Source organism: Tachysurus vachellii, chromosome 20 (genome assembly GCF_030014155.1).
Source record: "Tachysurus vachellii isolate PV-2020 chromosome 20, HZAU_Pvac_v1, whole genome shotgun sequence".
NCBI classification, from domain to species: domain Eukaryota; kingdom Metazoa; phylum Chordata; class Actinopteri; order Siluriformes; family Bagridae; genus Tachysurus; species Tachysurus vachellii.
The window spans coordinates 14,466,905-14,490,482 of record NC_083479.1 but is presented as its reverse complement, the minus strand read 5'-3'; the positions used below and the strand labels follow the sequence as shown (position 1 = coordinate 14,490,482).

Here is a 23,578-nt window from a genome sequence, read left to right as displayed (position 1 = left end):
AGTGAACCTAAAATACAAGGGATTTACATTTTCTACTGTTTTTTTTTTCCCCCAGACAGGACCTAGCTATGACTGAAATTCTGCAAAATGCGTGACAGCAAGTGGAAACGTTTTAAATCCACTTAATATTTAAAATTACATTTTAGATTTTTAGATCTGGTCCATGTGCAGCATTGAGAAAGTGGTCATTACTGTAAGTGAAGTCTGAATAGTGGATCAGGGCAAGGCTGTCAAAAGGCCTGGTGGCTCAAGGGCAGGAAAAACTGAATTTTAACTCATTATTTTTAGCTTTATTTAACGGGAATGAAACGTGGATTTTCAAATATGATCTCACAAAAAGATAGATTATAATGAAGCCTATCAAGACTTCACTGGATTTATCTGACACTAAACCCTCTCTGCAGCGTGAAGTCAGAGATGAACGATTTTATCCGACAATGCGTAATCTATTTTGTCTGATTTATCATGATTCTAAAATAAGATAGTGTGGAATAGGCAGAACTGTCAATAAACCTGTCATGGCGTCGTTTCAGAGCTGATGGGTTTTCCTCAAATCACTAGTAGCAACACAGTCAGGGATAATCCCATATCCAGCATGTTCCACTCAATTTCTCTGATTTATATCATTTCTAAAAAGCACTGCATGATCTAGTAAACCATGTGAACAGTGATTAGGAATAAAAGGCCAAAAGTGTTTTTCTTACAATAAAGTACTTCAACAAAGTGCACTGCAGAGCAAATGAGTCATACTGTGTGCCACTTCATCCAGCATAATTTCAGAGGTACATATAAGAAAACAAAATCACCTTGGACTGCAAGCAGACTCTAAGAAGAAGAAAAAAAAGGAAGCTGTTGGATGCCTCATTCTGCTGCAGAATATACCGGCAGAACAAAAGAGCCGCTTCGTGTTTCTAATCCATCTAATATTGTACCGTGTTTATGGCTCGGCTCAGCTGCTGCGCCCTGCTGTGGCTAAGCTACGAAGAGCCATGGAAGGAAGTGTAATGTCTCAGCATGACCTGCACATGACATTTAATCCTGGCCTTTAACTCAGACAAACAATCCATCTGCCACCGACTGGAAATATCTTAATATTGGGGCGGCTCTTATCGGTGGGTTACGGTGCAGGATCCATATTCATAAGAAATTCTAAGAAATGTGAGCGTGTCCCATTAAAATTACTTTTTATAAAGATCAAATTTATATACAAAGCATCTTAACCCTTAAAAGAGCTCATAAGAGTGACTCAAAAAGTGTTAGGGAGTAGAGAGGGGGACTTTTAAGAGGCTTAAGAGTTTCTTTAGCAGAGGAGAAAATGGCCGAAAGGTGAAGAGGGAGAAGAAATGTGTTGTGTACAATATTTAATAGTTATAGTGAAATGCCATCACGCTATGACATTGTTGCGCTGTGTCAGAAATGTTTATATTTACATTACATTTATAACCTACAGATGTTAGCGCATCTCTTATATGATCGGTCATGAACATCACAATAGATATCCCTACACGATATAGACTCAATTATCTTAACCTATAGACAAAGCAAAGATTTATAATAGACCAGAATTTAAAAACGCCCCTAAATTTTTATTGGGCAAACAATCAGCGTCTCCAAAAGAATGTGTCGCACCTAGTGACAGGTTAAGCGCCGCCTCGTCTCTAAGATAAAAGTTGTCGTATTTCCCTTACTCAGAGTTGCTCTGGGATTGGTCCTGATTCACTCTTAATATAAGGTTCCTAGTTAAACATTTTGAACTTAAATTCACGTTCATGCCTAAGAAGAATTTACCAGATAGCACCCAACCACTGGCATCTATTTGGAAGAAAACCTCGAAAAACCCCACATGTCCTTGGGGAGAACATGCACAGAAACTCCACACACTCCAAACTTGAGATCAGGTTCAAACAGCTGTTAAATCTTCAGTAAAAGGTCGTTAAAAGTTAAGCTCTGTTTCTGTACGATTTGCTTTTCCAGAAATTTTCAGAGGAATCTGCATACCTGTGGGCGTGGCTGTTGTTGCCATGGTGATTTGTTGTTATGCTTTACCTACACAGTTGCGTTGGTCTGTACAAAGAAACTACAACAAATCTGGAAAGTACGTGGTATGACATTTTGCTGCATCGTTCTTGCTTTAAAGTTGGATTCAGACATTTTTGGTGTGAAATGCACAGCTTTTGGTGTTAGTTAGAAAAGCTTTTAAATGAACATCACATAGTCATTAATTTTAAATGTTAATGGGCCAGAACAGCTGCTCAACAGCTGCCTCATGATACATATTAAATGTACTACGAGTAAACAGGTTTTCTATTTTTTTTTTTCCTGAGTACAGGGAAAGCAGTGGAACTTTTTTAGTCATGATAAATGCACATAGCCGTTGGATAGAGATTAGGTTGTAGACATTTGGGAGTACCTGTGGTAACTGTGGAGACTGACGCCCAATCAGCGTCCACTGTCCGTTACGAACTCTGTAACCGCTAACGACTTTACCTGAAGCACAGAGAAGAAAATATTTCTGAGCAAATGAAATAGTATCTATTTAAAACGTACGGTACAATGAGAAGCAAAGTTAAAGAAAAACTTACCCAGGCGGTGTGTGTGGGTTCTGAAGGCGAACGGGTACATCGGGTATGATAAATAATTGCAAGCGATGTCAGCGTTGGTTACTGTAAATGAACAAATGAAAAAAATGACTGACATATGAGGGGAAAAACTGCTCTTACGAAGGCATGGACTTTTGTAAAGAACAATGTGCAGTGAGCTTTAAGACTCTGAGAATTCCCAGATTTCTAAAAAGATTTGAGCCCTTTCTTAAATGGTTTCAAACAATATATAAGCAGTGTCAGATTGGGAGGCAGCTCCGTCGTGTACCTGTCTTTCCTGGAGGGATGACGGTGTCAGCGGACATCATCAGGTACATGCCTGCGATGAAGGGCTGCCTAGACAGGAAATGCAAAATGACATCAAATTCTCCTTTAAGTCTTAGGATTCAATCATCTAAACACTGAAACGTTAAAAAGGAAATTGATTTCTTCCAAAATAGCATTCAGCCATCATATTATCGAGGATTTGCGTACTTCATTTTGTGAGACTGTAATCCCACAAGGCACTTCATGATTACGCTGAGCTTTTTGCACATGGATTTGTTCGGCTCTGCTAAACCTTCCTGCGTCCCACAGGTTTTTAAAACCGTTTATTAAAGAATGTGGGTCTGGAGTGACAGGTGTGCGGAAACACAACAGGTCTATTTATGTTCTGCGTTTCGAAAAACTGACGGAGCGGTGTGTGTAAGTAACACAAACGAGAGCAAGAAAAGGAGACGGAAGAGGAAGCAACTGAACATCAGTCACATCCATCAGCTACACACTGGCATCATTCACAGCAGCAGTGAGATCAATAGTCTGTTTCATTAATAATGTCACTCTGATCATAAGTGGCAGAGCAGGTGCAGTTAGGGCAATTTCATTTTTAACATTATTATTTTAAAAACTGCAGTTCTAGAGCAGATATAAGTCTGTGCACTAGATGTACGATGGACTGAAATAGTAAGTGGACCTCCTGCAGTGTGTCAGTTAATAAAGCAATCCATTGACTTTAAGCATAAAAACCTTTAAACCCTTAATTGTTTTTTCTGACTTTTTTAAATTGGTCCTTTTTTTATTTCCACAAGGAATGTCCAATTATTTCCACAACACCCTGATAATAGATGCCCATAATTTTATACTTTGTATAAAAAATAAATAATAATTAAAAAAAAAAAAAAAACAGCCTTAGGTTGATACAACTTCAGTCAATATACACGGGCATTTTGTAGAAAAACAACCGCTTAAATAATTCAAACGCCGACATTTTCTCAATCTCATTATTACTTCCAATTAAATGCAACATGAAAGTTTACAAGCCTGGAGGGAATTCTGAAAGGGAACAATTTTTCAAATGCAGTCATGCAAACAATCAATAACAGCATTAAGAAAAGGGATGACGAATAGAAGCTTACGGTTTGGAAGTCATTCTTAGAGTAAGTCCTGAGCAATCTTTATGGTGATCTGAAAATAAGACAAGACGCCATCGTCAGACCAAACCATTTCTCCTAAAATGTAGCTCATCTTTTTTTTCTTTAGTAAACAGAATCAAGCTGAAATAAAAGTGTTGAATAAAATATGTTGGATTTGGTTAGTTGCCTTTACAAAGAATTATTAAAAAAAAAAAAAGATCAGCATGCGATGATGCCGGGGCAAATAGTCTCAATGTAAAGTGTCAGCAGTTTTGCCTTTTGCCCCAGAAAGCCAGCTGGTCATTTTTTTTTTTTTTTTTTTTTTTTTAAATTAACCAGAAAAATGAGTGAAATTCTGGGTGAAATGTTAAAAATAGTTCAACATTGTCAGAAGCTTTTCTAGAGCTGCCTCTCAGGCATCACACTGGAAAAGGTTTCTATAAAGGGATAATCAGATTATTCATGAAGCTAGAATCTCATTTCCGTAGCTGCATATTCTAATCACAGGGAAAATTATTGCATTTTGCAGTTACTACTGCCTTAAAAGTTTTACTGGAAACTGTCAGTTGCTGTGCACCAATGATTACAGAAGATCCGGACAAAACAAAGGGATAGAGAGAATGTAATGATATAACACGATCAGAACAGAACATTTCTAACAATACACCTCATTAGCAGCACTGTAGAAGGGGCTAATGTATGGCCTTTGGTGTAATCATTGTAGCTTTGTGTTAGGGAAAAACCTTTTAAAATAAGTGAATTATTAATTCACGGGGACTTGAGCACACAAGATTAAACTTAACAGAGGCTTCTTTTGTTATTTAACAATGATAAAATGTATAGTCGTTGAAATGTCAACGTTTTCTATAAGGAGACAAATAATATGTATACAAGAAGTGATTTGTTTAGCGAACCGTACAGGAAAGACTTCAGGATGCTAAGAGTAATTCTTCGACTCAACTCGAAAAAAGCTTTATTGTCGTTCTTCCACAGACACGGTATATAGAAAAATGCCGTTACTACAGACCGAGGTGCGTAGGTAGTGAATTAAGTATTTAAAGTAAACAGTAAACAGTAAGCGATAAACATAAATTAGTAGTAAACATTTAACATCAAGAGCTATGGTGTGGTGAGAGGTATGACGTCAGGTATGAGGTACTGTATGACGTCAAATGTAGTAAAAGTGCACAATCTGGGGTGACATTGTGCAAAAGTAGAGTTAAAATCATTCAGTACAGATGTGTGCAGATGTGTTATATGACCAATGTGCATTTTAGTGCACAGTAAAGACATAACACACCAAAGCACTGGTGATTATTTTCCGATAAGAGCATTCCTCATCACATCCCATACAGATGGGGTAACGGTGGTGTAAAATAAAATATACGTGGAAGCCTTTATTATTGCCACATATACATATCAGCATAGAGGAATTCTTTTCTTCGCACGTCCCGACGGAGGAGGTTGGGGTCAGAGTGCAGGGGCAGCTATAATACAGCACCCCTGGAGTAGGGAGGGTTAAGGGCCTTGCTTACACGCCCAACAGTGGTAGCTTGGCACTGCTGGGGCTTGAACCCAGAGCCCAGATCATCAACCCAGAACCTTAACCACTTGAGCCACCACTGCCCCATCTCTGTACCCACTACAGGTCTGAACCTGGAATCTGGCTAAAACCATGGTTTGGGAGCTAAATTTTAAATATGGTAGTATTTTTCACTATTTTAATAAAAATTCAGCAACTTTTGGGTTCTCATAAAGCGTTTTAACTGTCATTGGAGAAAAAAAAATACCATACAAACCATTTAGATCAATTCAATTAAGGATTATTAAAGCACCAGAAGAGAAATGAGTTTCATCTAATTTCTCAGTATGCTTTCTGATTATTACTTGGCTGTGAAAGAGCAGCACTGAGCCAGCTTTCTGTCAGATCTCCTCAGCAACAGCGTGTCAGCTGGGCCACTGAGTTCCAGCCTGCTGTTGGGATCATCAGTGTAAAAACGTACCTCTAAAGTTATGGACATCACCGTAGTGGATTTGCAGCACAAAGTAGGTAATCCTGGTATCTCCTCCGACTCGAAAGCCGACGTCTGTGTGGGGAGAAAAAAAGGGCGGCGCGATGAGAACAGATAAGTATGTGAAATAAACAGGCGGAGAAAGCTAGAGAGGGAGAAATAAATGGTGGATGAGGAACCAATTACATCCTTTCTGTGGCTTTCTTCACTTACTCTGGCTTTCTTTTCTGTACAGATATGTTGATAAGAAGTCTCACTGGAGAGCAATTACAAGAGTCCAGAGTAAATGCTGTGATTATTAATGATCACAGAAGTTAGCTGTCTGCGCTGGGGTCATTGATAATAAGAGAGACAGTCTGATAAGAGTTTCAAAGAGGCACAGAGAGAACAAGAAGAACTGACAAATGGAAAGAGAGACTTAAAAAACAGACATAGACCATGGTCTAAAGACAGAGCTCACCTTTAGGGAGCTTGGTGGGTGGAGCATTTCTGGCCCAGGCGTACATAATCTTGGCCTCGTCCTCACAGGTGCCTTGTTCTGTCCCACAATCCCTGCGCACACACACACACACACAGACACACACACACACACACACATATCGCTCAATACAACCACCTGCCACTGTTTCATTATTCACCCATCTATCACCACTGCTCTGAGCCCCAAAGGCTTTATAAATAATCACACAGACAAACATGTTTTACAACAAGGAGAGAATTGTGAGAGACATAATACCCAGTTATCACTATACCATTACTATTAAACAATCTCTTGGCGTTTCAACAGTCAGAAACGTGAAAAATTAGAAGAACGTGGGTTGGAGTTAATACATAAATTTGTATTTATTTGCCAGGGAGAATGTCCTGCCACTACACATCATCATGACAGAACTTCACACCTCAGATTTATTCAACCTTTTAAAGTAGCAGCACTTTGTGCACGAATATTAAAAATGCTTGTATGAGCATTACAAGCAAACAAACAAACAAATAAATAAATAAATAAATAAATAATATTTGCAGATCAGATTGGGCTTAGAATTGTCCAGTCAAGGCCCTAACATTTTAATGCCCGAGCCATTTTCCAAAAAGTACAAAGAAAGCGCGAGGTTCAGCGGACACTGATTTTGAAAAGCTGTCTTATTATCATTACGATATATCCTGCATTTACAGCTGTTGAAAGAACAATTAAGAGTTTGTAAGAGGATAGAAAAGAAACTAAAACATGCTGGCCACTTTAATAGGAACAGCAGACTAATAGTAGGGCTTGGTAGGGCTTCACTTCACTGGTATAAGCTCCACAAAGTGATGGAAACTTTCCTTTGGGATTCTGGTCACTAATTTCTGCTCACTCTATCATCAGCAAGTCGCATCAGAAATCAAATTCATCCGGTTTTTCAGTCTTAAACTGTCCAGTTCAGGTAAACCCAGATTCTCTGTAGTCTCTGATTCCTGTTGCTGACTGACAGACTGAAAGCCGATGTAGTCTTCTGCTCTTCCTCATGTTCAGATGCTTTTTTTGCTCACCACAGTTGTGAAGAGTTGATCATTACAGCTGTGATCAGGAGTACGGGTGTTCCTAATAATGTGTCCACTGAGTGGCTGTTCAGAGTTTGATTTGAAGCTTCTGAGATACTGCTTTTTCCTCGTTGCTGTCATTGTTTAACTACTTTTGTAAAACACTGTCTGATAAAAAAAAAAAAAAAAAAAACAACAACAACCTTGTCGTATGCTTTAAACCAGAATGCGTCGGATTTCCTGATAAAACTGGACACCTCTGCATCCCCAGCCTGAGAGAATCCACACGTATCAGCGGTGTCTTTATTTACATTCAAATCTGAGTGTTATGCATGGATAATAATTATGAATCAGGTCCGAGTCTGGAACAGTTGTAATGTGAAAGCAAAAATGATATAAAGTCAATAACGTTTAAAACAGATTTAAATAATCGGCGATTACGACCATAATCCAAAAAAAAAAAAAGAAATCTACTGAACTTAAGAGATTTATAAGCCACAGGAAACGTGAAAAGATTTGCTTGACTGCCTGATGTGCAGTAAAACAGTCTATTCTTGACTTACCTGCTCTCTAACAGGAAAAGAAACATTTCAGGTTTAAGGAGATTACAGGAAGAGTTAGGAATATTTCCTGCTGTGCTAAACAGAATATCAAACAGCACACACACGTGTGTTTACACACCACCATCACTAGAATGTTCACACCTGGATTTTCATGCCTTTTATTTTCTTTCTTTTTTTTTTACAATTGTGTTAAATCCTCTCCTCAGAGAATGACAGATTTTATGTGAAGACAACCATCAAAGAGTGATGGAGAGATTTAGAAATAAATGAAGTACAGGACTTAAATCGCAGGTTACGACGCTATACCTAGATAGACGTATCTAAATGTCAATTTTGCTGCGGAAATCACAGTTTGGTCATAAAAATACGAAAAGAGATAGATTTCTTTTTAATAAAAGATCAGATGTTAAAATCAGCACCACACAACACAACCCTAACCTAATGCAGCGGTTACTGATGATGAATGGATGAAAGGATGAAAGAATAAGTAAACAGCAGCCATCAAATCATATCTATTACATTGCCCTTTAAGTGGTTTTTTGGACACTGTCAGGAAAATAGCTGTGCATTTGTGGGTACTGTATTATTTTTTGCCCAAAACACTAAATGTTATCTGTATTACTGAAAACTCATGTAGTCTATAAAACATCAAATACCACGAAAAATGATATATTTTTCACTGCATTATTTGCAAAGGTCACATTTATCCTTTTAGAATATGTAGCTTAATTATTCTTCATACGTGATTGAAAATGTTTCTTTCACGTGTTTCAACATTTCCACAAAACTGACTTTTGTTTTTTGTTTGTTTGCTTTTTAAAGTAAATCTGGACATGATTCATGTATTCCTCTACATAGTCAATCCTGGCTGATGCCTATAACACAGTATTTTGACATCTTTCCCAGCTCACTAGATTTGCTGCATATGGGTGTGATAAAGTCACATGACCTGGCCTATTTTTTATGCCTCTTTCCTCTCAATGATCCTCTGCAGCATTCTTGATTTTTGGAGCCCCACAGGCATTTCACACTGAATGTTTGATGCTGTCTGGAGGAATATGGAGTGAAATGAAGGGAGATACATTTTTGATGAAAAGCGGGTTCTGCTAACAAGCGAAGGGACAGACTGAGAAAAAAAACGTCTGCCACGTTATCTATTCGTACGCCAAAACCAAACACTTATATTGAAGAGTACACATATAATCTTACAGTTTCCAAAAGTGTGTTTTCCTCCTCTGCATTTCATGGACAAAAATAACTGGGGCAGAGGAACTGAGCTGTGGTCTCTTTATCGTGTTGGAAACAAGGCTGTGTTTTCTTTGCAGAGGCGTGGAATAATCTGTCTAAATGTTCTGCCGTGAAATTGTCTGGACACAACCATGATGTTCGTTTTGTGTTGATAATCACGCAGACTCAAGAGAAAACACGAAAAAAAAAAAGATGGAGAGGCAGAGCTGTGAGTCGGATATGAGAAATTCCCCCCACCCCTTCATCTAACCCACAAGCCCACAGGGCAGCTCTAACAACCCCTGTTGTCAAGCTGGATGTGGTTTCCCTGGTAACAGGCAGGTTTATTAGCGTCTTCCCCACTCCCTCTCTCACTCGCTTTTCCTCTTCCTCTCTCAGGAGGACGAAGCATCGTTTGCTGTTTCTGTTATAAGGAGCATTCACAGCAGAATGAGCTGTTTGAGTTTCCTAATGGTGTATCACTAAGACTTAGTGCATAAGGCTAAATAAAATCAATTAGGGGTCTCCGGCAGCTTGTAATGATCCGTTCAATCCATTTGTTTTCATAAGTTTATAAATTATGGTCAACAAGGCTGTTTATCAGCTTCAGAAATGACAGAATGGTTAATCCGTTTATTTGGAAAACTACTCCTATATTTTGCACTGCATAAGGCCATGCTATACTGTAGTACGTTGGTCAGTAAGAGGGACATTGATCACAGTCTAAAGTGGAAACATGCAGCACTTACCAGTAGCCTTTGGTGGAGTAGGGGGTCCTGCAGCCGTATAAGAGCATGTGGTGGGCCGTGTCCATGGAAGCATGAGGCACAAAGTTCACTATGGAGAAAACCGGCTGTGTGTTAGCGTTCAGTCGGACAGGCAGAAGAAACCACACGGTATTCAATTCTTTAGGAAAAAGATAATAAAATAAAGCTGGCAATATGGGCAAAAATATCCCATCAATATACACAATACACTCAGTGCAGTGGTGGTTTAAACACAGTGTCACATTAAAAGAAGAAGGAAAAATAAACCCTGAGATAAACAAAATCCAGATGACACCGATATCCAGGATCGATATTAAGCTAAAATCAGCAGAAAAGATCAGTGGCTCGGATACAAGAGAGGAAAAAAAGAACCTATAAACAGCTCGAGGGTGAAATAGAAGTTGCTCTGGATAAGAGAGTCTGTCAAAAGCTTTAAAGTAGTTGTTCGAATTACATTCTTACATTCATGACAGTTGCAATTATTTTTTGAGGGTTTTGGGAAAGCTGGAGGAAACCAGAGAATAAAGAGGAAACCCACGTAATCACAAAGCACTTGAGCTGTGAGGCAGCAAAGCTCCCCACTGCACCACAGTACCACTTATTACAATTATAGTTCATGAAATTTAAATTGACCAAGTTTGCACACATTTCCACTGTTGTCCAAATCTGTTTCACATATCAGTGTGAGGCACCAAGAGATGTACCAGATCGAGTCAGATTCCGCTTCATGAGGATTTAAGCATTCAAAGAGGACATGCCACCTACATGTGGTCTTTGAGGACAACGTCCTTCTAATCAATACACAATTGTCGGTCTGTATACAGTATGACTATAGAATTTACATTATTCATAATAAAACTCTCCGGTGTCTATAACAATTCTTTCCTTGCCACAGTCGCCTCAGTCACCTCAGGCTCTCGTTGGAGATAAATACTGTACAAACACCTTTAAATATACGTCTAATATTAATCTTGAATTTTTGTATAATATTAATCTTTGTACAATATGAAACTTTTTGTACTAGATGTCTTATGTTCTTTAAAGCTGCTTTGAGACAATGTACATTGTTAAAAGTGCTATACAAATAAATCTGTATTGAAGTGAATTGAATCAGTGTTTAGGTTTTGAAGTGATTAGCGTTTTTTTGCAAAGTCTGTTACAGGGAATAATAACAGATTTGACCGATACTATTATCCACTGGGCGACAGGATAAAGACAAAAAATTGTTAATTGAAGGCATTTTCATGAAACGCAACATGAATAGTGATATTTCAATTTGAGAATTGCTAGAAACAAATCAGAGAAACATTTCAAAACAACAGCAAAAGATGAACTCGGTGTCTGGGTGCTGCTCTCACTGAACTATTCGAGTTTACTCTGCTTTCTGTTTGGAAAGTCAACCCTAACCATTGTGCTGCTGCAAACTCAGCAACGTGGCCTCCGCAAGAGCGTCGCCAGGGTGGTAAATCAATTCACTGATTTTGAGTGACACCCCGTACCAGACGTTCTCTTTGGGCAAGCTTAATGGAGTTATAAATAATGCATGAGCTCTTCTGATTGACGGCCATTGCTAAACCAGCTGACTGTATTGTTACAAAACAGAGCAAGTACAGTTCAGCGTTTGCGGTTATACACACAGTGCACTTGTATCCACAAAAAAAACAAAAAAAAATAGAAATGAACTTTAAAATGCTTTGCAAAACAGGGAGATGTTACAGAAGCAGCACCGAGCAGCACTGGAGAACACTGATATGCTATACCGGATCGGAAATGTGGGATATGAAGATATTTGGATCATCTGAGAGAGATGACGTCATTTATCTCCCTTGTCAATCAGAGAGACACTAAACATCCGGAGGCGTGTGTGAGCTCACGTGTGCAGGAGAGAGCTGACCGTGCTTTCCTCTGAGCTGTGACACAGCAGCAACGGTTTTAAAAGATGCTGTAATTGGCTTCAAGTGTCTCGGAGGAAGCGTGCCATAGCTTTAATCTCTGTTGTCTGTTGTGTGATAGGGGAGTACTAATGATCAAATTGGGGAGAAAATGGACAGGGGTACTAATGGCAAAACAATAAGCGCATGCATAATTTCTCCCTGATGTAATTCTATTAATATTTGACAAATTAATTTCTCCTTCAGAATGCGTGTCAGGATCCACATCAATAGAATCACACTGACACACTGAAGATTACACTGAAATATTACTGAAGATATTTGAGGCTTGACTGAGGTCAAATCCTCTCTGACTGGAAGGGGAGCTGTGTGCACAATGGGTAGTAATTTTTACTCACAGTCCCTCTCTCTCCCTAACACACACACACATACACACACACAACCATTAACACTCGATCCTCACTGAGAGCAGCCTGTAATGAAGTAGTACAATGCTTTGTCATTAATCAGAGCTCAGGACTAAATTCTCAGTCCCTGCCTGGACAGCAAGAAGACAGAATAAAGTCATCACTTGTCAAACAGTTCTACACCACACACCCCAGCTAAAACCCACCCACAGACAGACACACACACACACCCACACACACCCCCACGCCACCACTATAAGCAGATGACAACTATCCATATGTTTGCCTGCCACCATTGGCTAATATCAATGCTGCCATTAGACGCCTCACTGAGCAGCACTGAAGAAGTCTGATGAAGAGCAGCTGATTTCCTTTCTGCATCACAGGATCGCATCTGCAGTTCTGTAATCTACCCTGCATGCAGACTAATACAACAGAAAACACCTCCATTTTGATTAGAATGATAATAACAAGAACACGACAACGGAGCTTCTACACAAGAGCCACTTAGGTCTTTGATCATTTTCCAAAACAGCAGCGCAATATGGACCACAAAAGAACCACAATATAAGTAGACAAGTGCAAAACACAGAATCTGTCCAATATGTACGGAAGGAAAAAACCTCATGACCAGGTGCTGATTATTTCCTCAACTAACTTAAGTTTTTATCGTTCAGAAAAATAAAAAGGAGCGCCTGCAATATGCTGAAGCTGTAACAATGAACAGATATGAAAATGATGCAAAAAGTAAAACCAAGAATCGCTGACCTTTTTTTGTTAGGAGACACTAACATTTATGAAAGGCATCCAAGTGCCACATGCAGGGAAATCTTCATGACAGAGCAGCTTATGCTTTCCAGTCTTTCTCAGTTCAAATGTTTTTTGTTTTTTTTTTTTTTTTTTAGAGATAATGTACTCCAGAGTGTGCTGTTATCAAAAAATAATGAACTTTGTGGATTAGCAGCACTCAGTACACATGCGACACATGCAAACCTGCACGGTCATGAAGTTGTCCAATCGGTCGACCATGTAGATACAGATCAAGAGCTTCAGGTAAAATTCACACCAAAGATCAGTATGAAGAAAAAGTGTGATCTCTGTGATTCTGATTGATCACTATTTGGTAATACCAAATACTCTGGTTTGAGGATTTCGGAAACAGCTGATCTCCTGGGATTTTTCACACACAAGTTTACACACAGAAAGGTGTTGAAACTCTAAAAACATCCAAATAAAGAGAGGAGAGATAAGAGGAGAATGACCAGACTGGTCTGAATGTTTTTGCCCCCCAAGACTGCATATATTCTATATTTATGTAAAAGCTATGTAATACATGAGTGTATAATAGAGGAGATTCAGGATTGGTATAGTAATTTTTTTTCCACCTTTTACATTCAAGACAAGTACACAGGGGCTAAATTATTCAAGCTGAACTGAGCATAAGTAAAATGCACTCAGAGAGAAACTCAAAATAAATCTCTTGTAAAAGCAATTTGCTTAAGTTAATCACTATATGCCCCCAAAAACCTACTTAGTGCTTTCTCCCGGTTCAGTGGTGTTGATTTCAGTGTGAAGGGAGCAAGGCAAGGTTTTGCTTTCAAAGCAGAAACATATGTATATGTCTCAGAGTTACTGAAAGTTTATTCACACCTAAGCAAAATGTCTGGCCCAAATACTGCATTATATCGCATTTTGCTGTGATTTGTCCGTATAGAACAGCTTCATCTTCTTTAGTCAGCTCATACCGATGTTTGATTCCATTATAAGAGCTGGGGATAGCTGACATGACGGAGAGAAAAAGCAGGCAGGCTGATGAAGCACTTCTGGGAGGAATAGAAACCATTACTAAATGCTGCTACACACACACAACTGATAGTGATAAATGAGGTCTGCTTCATGTAACAATGACCTGAAAGGAAAAGAGAAGTCACGAACACAAGCCCAAGTGCAACCACACGTGTCACATAAACTACCTGAGAGCTTGTACATGGTCGATACTACTTCAACTATGACTTGTCACATAAATATGTGTATTTAAACATCAGAAATGACAAATCCTCCAAAACCACTGCATGATGGATGAAGCCCTAAACAAAATAAATGAGTTTAGTACCTCACATATTGAGCAAAAAAGCAGCTTGCCTTCAAGAGATCCGTTTATATATAGCTTAGATATATTAGATATATTTATTACAGCTGTCATTTATTTGTGTTATTTGTATGACACAATCTTTATGATGTTAATTAGAAAACTGTCTCGCTTGTTCATTGGGCTTTACGTTCACATTTGTTTAATTCTAATGAACAGAACTTAAGGAGCGATTTCTTGCTCACTGATTCACCGACTTGAACAAACTGGTTATAGTGATGATGGTTAAAAGAGATTGTTTCATATCATGGTACATAACAATACCAGTGCACAACATATGCCTGAGGTCATTTATACGACTGCTCGACCACTCCATATCGGGTGCGCTAACATTTTGGACATCAAAAGCCAATTAAAGTTTTTTTTTATTATTCCTCTATGAGAAATAATAAACAATCCTTTCACTCATACTAATGTGAGCTGACAGGTTCTGTTCCCGATGTTACTCTCATGCTTATTAAATCACGATGTAGGTACGGAATTAATCGATTTACATAAACTCTGCCATATATTATGCACCAGGAGGTAAAAATGCTCCAAATTTACATTTTCATTTCACAGGTGCTGTTATGCAGAGAGACTTGAAATGTGCTGACAGATGAAGCGTCTAGCAAATCTGCAAGGATTCAGAAAGAGACAAATGCTGGTTTCTACAAGTAGCTGACGGATTTAGGTAGTAAAATCAAAGTAAGCTTCCTGACTTGACAAAAATAGTACAGTAGAGTGAGTAAATAAATAAATAAACAAACAAACGCTTGACATGACCCAGGTTTGGTGTGAATTTGGAGGTTAAAGAGAGTCGTTATCAGTTCATTTTCTTGGTGTATACAGAAAACATCAGTTCAAATAATACATCAGATTTTGCCCATGTGACAGACAACATTGTTTGCATTAGTGTATCTGCATATAGGACATTTTGTTTATAGTGCTTTCAAATTGCCTGAGCAACCTGTTTAGTTTTTTTTGTCTGTTTGGTTGGAAAGGATAAGGGATTAAACAGCAGTGACAGCAAAAGTAAATACACTCATACATGCTTTGATTATCCCATTCCAGATGTATTCCCCCTTTGCTGCTATAATAACTTTCAGTCTTCAGGGAAGGCTTTCAGCTTAATTTTGGAGGTGTGGCTGTAGGTGTTTGTGGTCATTCAGCTATGTCAAGTGACGAGGCCTGGTACATAATCAACAATCCAGCTCATCCAAAAGGTGTTGAAGTCGGGGCTCTTTGCGGTACACCATAGTTCTTTCTCTCTGATATTGGCACACCAAGTCAAGCCAATTCAAGAAGCTTTTATTGTCATTTCACCCATATATAGCTGACACAGTGCACAGTGAAATGAGACAACGTTTCTCCAAGGCCTTGGTGCTACTAATACATAAAACAATATAAAGCTACATAAAACAACACAGAATATGGATTTAAATCCTAGACACATAAAGTGCAACAGTGTGAGACAAAAGACAAGCACGACAAGGCAAATACACAAAAAAGCACTTTCCAGTGCATATACTGTACATTATAAAGTACTTTGTGCCATGTCTTGATGATTCATGCTACAAAGACATTTTAAACAATTCTGTGTTTCTTACAATGTGGCAGTAGTTTGGAACTGGTGCTATGGTCAGGAGTTCACATATTGGCCATATAGTTAGCTTGACAGCCCACAAAGACAACGGTAGTGAATAAGTGAAAGGAAATTATGCAGAAAAAGTGCTCAGGATCACTTGCTTTTGATTCTGCCAAGCCTACAATAAAAAGAAAAACTCAGGCATGACCTTAGCCTTGATGGATGAGTTGCAAAGTAACCAGTTCCAGAGTGACAAGAAAACGAATATGTGGAGAATAAAATACATCTCTCAGGGTCCAATGCACAGCACTTCACCTGGGAAATATAAAGGCATGGACACGTATGGCTGCCAGTAGACCTGACTCACTTGTCTATACTGATGATTAGGCTGACAGCAACAGGATGATGTCTAAAGTATCAGGTCGAGTCGGGTGCCTTAAAACGTGTCAGAGGGTTAAGGGTTTGTATTTGGACCAGTCAGCAAATTGAAAATGGCTGCATTATAGCCGTGGCAGAGCATCGCTGTGATGCCCAGAATCTGGTAATGTTTACTGATTACAAACTTCAGGCAGTCAATAATTGCAAACGATTAACTATCTTGGACTTCAATCCCATTGCTAACAGCATAGAATTATAGACCGTATTGTAAACACAGCACATGGTATATTTATATCCTAAATTTGTAATAATGAAGTCATTTCATATGCTATATATCATGTAGAAAACACATTGCTTTGACGATAAATACAAATCTGAATATCTGTATATAAAAAAAGCCATCAAAGCCAGTTATTTTAAACTAACACAGAGCACTGTGACTGGAGAGCAGAATTGAAGCTGTAACCAGCACTGAAGCGAAAAACAAGGTTTGTTTGCTCTGGCTACAGCTGTGAAGTGCGTGATGTGATTCCCTTCACTTCCCTGCGAGAGCCTGTCCAATAAGATTTAACAGGACTGGAGACTCGCTCTCTTTATAGCCCTGCTAGTGATGGTGCAGGAGGAATGCGGCTGAATGGGGTAATCTTATTCTGCAGGGACTGAGCAAACACAGACTGTAAGCTTATGGAGCAGAAGAAAACGGCAGCCACTTGTAGGGTCATCTGAACGCTATGGGAGCTCTTTGGCCTGTGCAAAGAGCTTCACTGGAGAACATATCAGCTGATATAATGAGACAGGCGTTACCAATCGCAACCAGAAACAACTTCATTATTCCAAGCAACATTTGTTCATGGTGTTAGGATTAACATAGATATTTAGGGATAATAAAAAAAAAAGAAAAAAAATTGTAGTGATTTCTCAACCATTACATATTATATATTGAACAAAACCTCACACGTTTTAATGATTTATAAATAGATCTGATGTTGTGGAAGGTCCAAGAGGCAATATATCCTCACACTCCTTAAACGATTGAAAACAATAACCTAAAAATAATCAGGGTTCTTTTTCCTCTCACAGGCTCACTAGATTTCTTCATCAATTATTGTGCAGTTGTTACTCACCTATATAGGCCTCCTTTTGTGTGGGCACAGGAACAGCCATACAGTAATAGGAATCAGACTGCAAAACAAGAAACCTACATCAATACATGCAAACAAGCAACTTACACTGAGGTCTGTAGCATAACGGTCAAAATGCTGATCACAATTATTGCTTGAAAAGCTAAACAAATGTTGCACTAAATATTTTTGACTGGACAGCATTATTTTTTTTAACCAACAGAAAATATCTTGATCTTGTTCATAACCAGCCTCTTTTCTTCGCATATTTAAAACAATAACGAAGGGAATGGAAGAGAGTAAAAAAGGAAGGAGTAATAAAAGGAATGGGATTTAAAAAAATAAATAAATAAAATAAGGAAAAGAAAAGAAACATAAAAGGAAATAAACAAATAGAAAGGAAAATATATATAACTATGTAATTGGTAAGAAACACTAAATACATTAGGCAACTTCACCTATTCTTAACAATTTGGCAAGTAGCAGAAACCTGGCATGAATATTTGATTCATTGTGCAGCATTTACTAAAGCATTTCACAAACAGAACCGAAATAGTACGTGCATTAAAGAAAATCTGGTGCATGAGTCACGCCTGTGTGTCTGGACTGCAGTGGAATTGACAGTGTGATGCATCGTTTGAAATCAAAACAACACAATGCATGTTTGCTGAAGTCGATCCTTCCTCGCTGTCAAAATATTGTGATGTGGAGTTATGACATCCAAGTATTACAATGTTTAAGGTTAGTTCACCCCTCCGCTGTTGGATAGGCTTTGTGAAAGAAACGTATAATTATCAGCCATCTAGCTGCTGTCTCTACTCTCCTGAACACATCTCAAATTCAGCAAGCAGCCGTAGAGAAAAAAAAGCAGACTGGTGATGTGATTCAGACGGCTCTGCTCTAATACAAGGCCCTGCTCGGGTTTTCTTCACGCTCCTCCTCGACGACCTTGCATAACATGCCACGATCAGACTGGATTTCAGCAAGAGGCCAACACAATGCATTTAATCCAATAACTCAGATGACAGGATGAGCCCTGCCCAGACGCAGAGGAGTTTTATTCTGCTCTCTCTCTCTGATCCATTTAACTCTAGGGATTAGCTCAAACAAGTCAAAGCACAGCTCTCAAAATAACTTTTTTTCATCAGGTTCACACCAGAAGAAACACAATGCAATGGTGTGTGTTGTGTGTGTCGGTACAAGTGAGAAAAATAGAGTTCACGGCAAAATGGAGTTCAAACAGCCAGTCGGTGAGATTACAAACAAAAATGACATCAAGTCATTTGCAGTGCAATGCTGTAATTGCTTGGCTATGGCTGAGAGCTCCTGGCTGTCATCTAACCCTTTGATTTCCTGCTTTAGGGCAACAAGCCTAAATCAATTTTCCATTCTGTGGTGGCAATAGTGAACTAATGCACTAATACAGGGTGATTTGCTAAGTGAAATTCTGTAAGGAGCACAGCTTTACTTATTTTAGCTTCTGTCAGGAGTTCAAATCTAAAATATTAGAGATTTGACTCAAGTTCATTAAGGCCTGACTCGAGACACAGATCTTGGCTGAATCGATATTAACAAAGCTATTAATCTTGTGAAAAAAAACATTAAAAAAAAAAAAATCACAAACACAAATAATAGAAAAGCAACAGCAAGCAAAACCAGCTTGAGAGACACCCCTGAGCCAGGCAAAGGTCATCAGCTGATCAATAGCTCAATGTGGATGAAGCCGACTGCTCAAACTCAACTCTTGTTTCCTCGGTGATATTACGCTCACATCCCCCCTTCTCCCAGCCGAGTTATCAACGAGAGCCCGCGATGAATCACTTGCCGATGAGTCATAGAGCTGTAAGGAGAATAATAATAGCAGCAGCCCAACAGCCCCTCCCCAGTTCCTGAGACTTTCACAATCTGGAGAAGCACAGAAGCTCTCCGATGTACATCAACTTTGTTACACTTGATAAATCTTCCCTTTTCTACACGTTAAGGCTTCCCTGTTCTATAGACAAAAGTGCAGCATCTTCTGAGGCAGCCGCAAGGGCCGATTAGCTCTGGCCTGCAGCAATGAGTCCAGCTTTAATGACTACATTAGTGCTCGATCGATACGTAGCACACAAACCCTGCAGGAGATCCAGGCCAGACCACAGTGCACACTTTCTGAGTGGAGGCAGCTTCAAGACCATCGTAAACGGTAAATGCCAAAACAGGGCCATGATACGATGCTTTCAGGAAGTTTTGGAACAGCGGCGGAACAGTCCAAAAGAAATTCAACATGGGGTTACCAAGTGTTGTAAAGTTAAAGGGTTGCTCAACCATATTTAGTATTTCTTGCCCTAGCATGAACAATGTGCCTTTAAGTTTTAAGGAGCTCGGGGAAAAAAACTGCACTTCTAAATGACAAAACACTGCACAGGTAGTGTAAGAATGTCTTGTGTGATTAACATTCATTTAAGTATTCCAATTTTAAATATTAACCTCAATGGTTTAATAATGTAAAGAATCTATGAACATAATTTCATTTTCATTACATCCCATTTATACAACTGTAACTTTTCAATCTGTCCTCCTAAATCAACCATGAAAGATTTTAAAGCCCTGGAATTTATCATTACTAAATAACTCAATTTGACATGTATTCGGTTCCTACTTATAATCTAAAGCTAGACGTTTTCTTACCACTGTTGGGACGACCCCCGGCATGCGGATATCCAGTGAGAAGTTATAAGGGTTGGACAGGACGAAAGGCTGCCTGGTCAAGGTGCAGTCATTTGAGTCAGACCACACCGACTCCTCGAATCTGAACAACACAGAAAAACACTGAAGTCTTCTCAAACACAGCACAGAGGCATCTATCCATCAGCTATCAGAAACTAGAGATCAAAAAAAAAAAAACTTAACTCTGTCATATAGTCAGTTTGCTTAGTTTATAAGTATAAGTCAGTGATATGGTTAAAATAAATAAATAAATTGATTAATTAATTAATTAAGAAATAAAAAACCCACACATCAGGAGACTTATTCTGTGAAAAACACTATGCACCATGAAATAAAGGTTTGCTTGCAAAACAGCAGTGTTGATTTAAAAACTGTATACAGTCATTCAGTGAACATTACGTGAGGAACAACAAACTCCTCAAAATAATGATTATGCCGGAGTGATTTCTCAACCATTACATATTATATATTGAACAAAACCTCACACGTTTTAATGATTTATAAATAGATCTGATGTTGTGGAAGGTCCAAGAGACAAGTTAATTCCTGTTATTACCTACATTATAGCTGGAGTAAACAGTCTCACTCACACACACACACACACACACACACACACACACAGCACAGTCTGTTATTTTACTAAGAAAACAAAAAGCTAAGCGAGATTAAGAGTGCTTACATCCAAGACTACTTCCATAATTGTTAAGCGAACATCCAGTAAAAACAACATGTCATAAAATCTTAGGTTATTTTTAGGGCTCGAAGTCCCTGTGCGTGAGATGTTACTATAGAAACGATAATGGATTCGATGAAGCACATTAATGTTAAACTATTGTTCATGTTACAGCTGGAACCACCTGTGCTGTTATATACAAATAATGCACACCTTCTAGCCAATCAGATTTAAGCATTTGCCCACTCAGAGCTATAAACAGAACCAGCACACAATTTTAACATTGAATTAGCCTCAAATTAGCATGCATTTTTATAAACTATTATATATACTAATGTTCAGTACTCGCAGAAAAATGCTATTTGAGTTGATATACACTGTGTTATGTGTGCACGCTGAGATATAATTCGAAACAGAAAAATCTGTAGTTACACCTTTTAAAACATCAAATATATTAAACAAATACTGCTATTTCTATTACTATTCAAATTCGAACATGTTTCACACGGTCAAGTGAATCGAAAACAGCCCCAGAAAAAAAGTTGATTTATCAAATCTTAATATGAATGCAAAATATTCCTATTTAAATATGAATAAGTAGGTGACTATTTATTTGACAACATAAATCTCTTACCGTTTGTACCTGTCCAGAGGGCTTCTGACACTGTAGCTATGATTTTGACAGATCAGAGCCAGCACAAGCATGCTACATAGCAGGACTCCCATGTTCACTCCTCTCCCACTCTTTCTCGCGTTCTTTCTGAGTTGTTTCAGCAAATGGAAGGGATGTTTAGCTGGTCTGAGCTCGTCTCACAGCATCAAACCTACTCTGGGTCCACACACACCGAGTGTTAGATCCTGCTAGGCTCCCAGTTCCTTCTGCTTCACACTCTTCTCTCCTCTCTTCTCCTCTCCTCCTGCTCGAAGGTAAGCAAAGGCGGGTCTCCCTCAGGTTCGCTCTCTTGTCTCCTCCTCCTCCTCCTCCTCCTCCTCTACTCTCTCACCCGCTCGGCTGGAAATTTGTCGTATCTGGAAGCTCTGTTCACAGAGAAGTAGCGCTGGGGCACTCTGCCACGACAACGAGGAATAAAAGAGAGAGAGCTGGCAGGAAGGAGAGAGGTAGGAAAACAAGAGAAAGAGAAAGGAGGAGGAGAAGGAGGAGGAGGAGAGAGAGGAAACGTGCCGATTCGCACTCGTCCTCAGGTCGGACGGCGCATATCACAGATACGGTGTCAGGCTTCTTTCACAACCTGCAGACACACAACGACGAAGCAAGTTAGAACATTTTACCCACTCGAACATCTTGTGAGAAGTTTCTAGGGAGTGAATCTTCATTCCTGCTGTTGGTGCTTTATAAAAAATACATGCAGAGAGGATGAAGGGCTAAAGAAAGAGGAGCAAGATAAAGACAGACAGCCTCCATCACAGTACACTAATCTAATCACTGAGGCTGCCAGCAAATGGAGTCCTCTAAACCCCTGATCTGCTGATGACGAGTAGAACGTAAATAGAAATACAATGGTATTATTTAAGTGGTGAGAAAGTTCACATTTGTAAAAAGTCTGTATTTCCGCACTCGATAGACACGCGAGTATATTTTTACATTACACATTTGAGATTTTTTCCCCCCCCTGATTAATAATTATTGAAGAAAATGATAAACAAGTATATCGTTAACATCAAGTTCACCAAAGGTTTTTGCTGGCATTGTGAAATTTTTTTTTTCGAGCTTTAAATTTTCCAAATTCTATGCAGGACACTCAGTAAGAGCATCACCCAAAAAAACAACTAGGAAATGTGATGCGCTTTAGGGAGTATGTGTAAGTCTTGGGTGCCATTGACCTTGTCACTGGTTTACCCCAATTGTTTAAGTGGTAGCTCATTGGTTAAGCTGTTGGAAGGTTGTGAGTTTAAATCCTAGGACCACTTAGCTGCTGTTGATAGGCCCATGACCAACATCCTTAACCCTCTACTGCTCAGTCGTATAAATAAGATAAATATAAGTTGCCTTGGATAAAAGTGTCTTGACCATCACAATTTGGTCCTTACACTTGTGAATTTTTACTTTTTGTAGCACATCAACTTTAAGAAACATCTGTTCAAATTCTGCATAACATATCCCACCTCCTGACAGGTGACGTAGCAACATGATAATCGATGCTATTCCAGTGGACTGAATTTTTAAAGAGTGATCGGTTTAAATAACAATGTCATTCATAACAAAACACTAACACATTAATCATATGTTTCAAACATATGCGTATTCATTCAATAACAACTATAAGTATATATCATCATAATATTCATTCATTTTCATTCATTTTCTACCGCTTATCCGAACTACCTCGGGTCACGGGGAGCCTGTGCCTATCTCAGGCGTCATCGGGCATCAAGGCAGGACACACCCCGAACGGAGCACCAACCCATCACAGGGCACACACACACTCTCATTCACTCACACAATCACACACTACGGACAATTTTTCCAGAGATGCCAATCAACCTACCATGCATGTCTTTGGACCGGGGGAGGAAACCGGAGCACCCGGAGGAAACCCCCGAGGCACGGGGAGAACATGCAAACTCCACACACACAAGGCGGAG

General features: G+C 39.0%; 1 protein-coding gene across 3 annotated transcripts in view; it reads right to left on the bottom strand.

The window, feature by feature from the left end:
- pam (peptidylglycine alpha-amidating monooxygenase) overlaps nt 1-23,578 on the bottom strand; it is a 67,675-nt gene that overhangs the window by 34,809 nt on the left and 9,288 nt on the right. For all 3 annotated transcript variants that reach the window (XM_060896707.1, XM_060896709.1, XM_060896708.1), the window contains exons 2-11: nt 21,609-22,224; nt 20,263-20,383; nt 17,596-17,653; nt 10,061-10,148; nt 6,464-6,555; nt 5,995-6,078; nt 3,995-4,043; nt 2,869-2,936; nt 2,583-2,663; nt 2,411-2,487 (exon numbers count right to left, since the gene is read on the bottom strand). In XM_060896707.1, coding sequence (XP_060752690.1) covers nt 2,411-2,487; nt 2,583-2,663; nt 2,869-2,936; nt 3,995-4,043; nt 5,995-6,078; nt 6,464-6,555; nt 10,061-10,148; nt 17,596-17,653; nt 20,263-20,383; nt 21,609-21,700 — 810 coding nt within the window. In that variant the 5' untranslated portion in view covers nt 21,701-22,224. The remainder of the gene's footprint in view (nt 1-2,410; nt 2,488-2,582; nt 2,664-2,868; nt 2,937-3,994; nt 4,044-5,994; nt 6,079-6,463; nt 6,556-10,060; nt 10,149-17,595; nt 17,654-20,262; nt 20,384-21,608; nt 22,225-23,578) is intronic.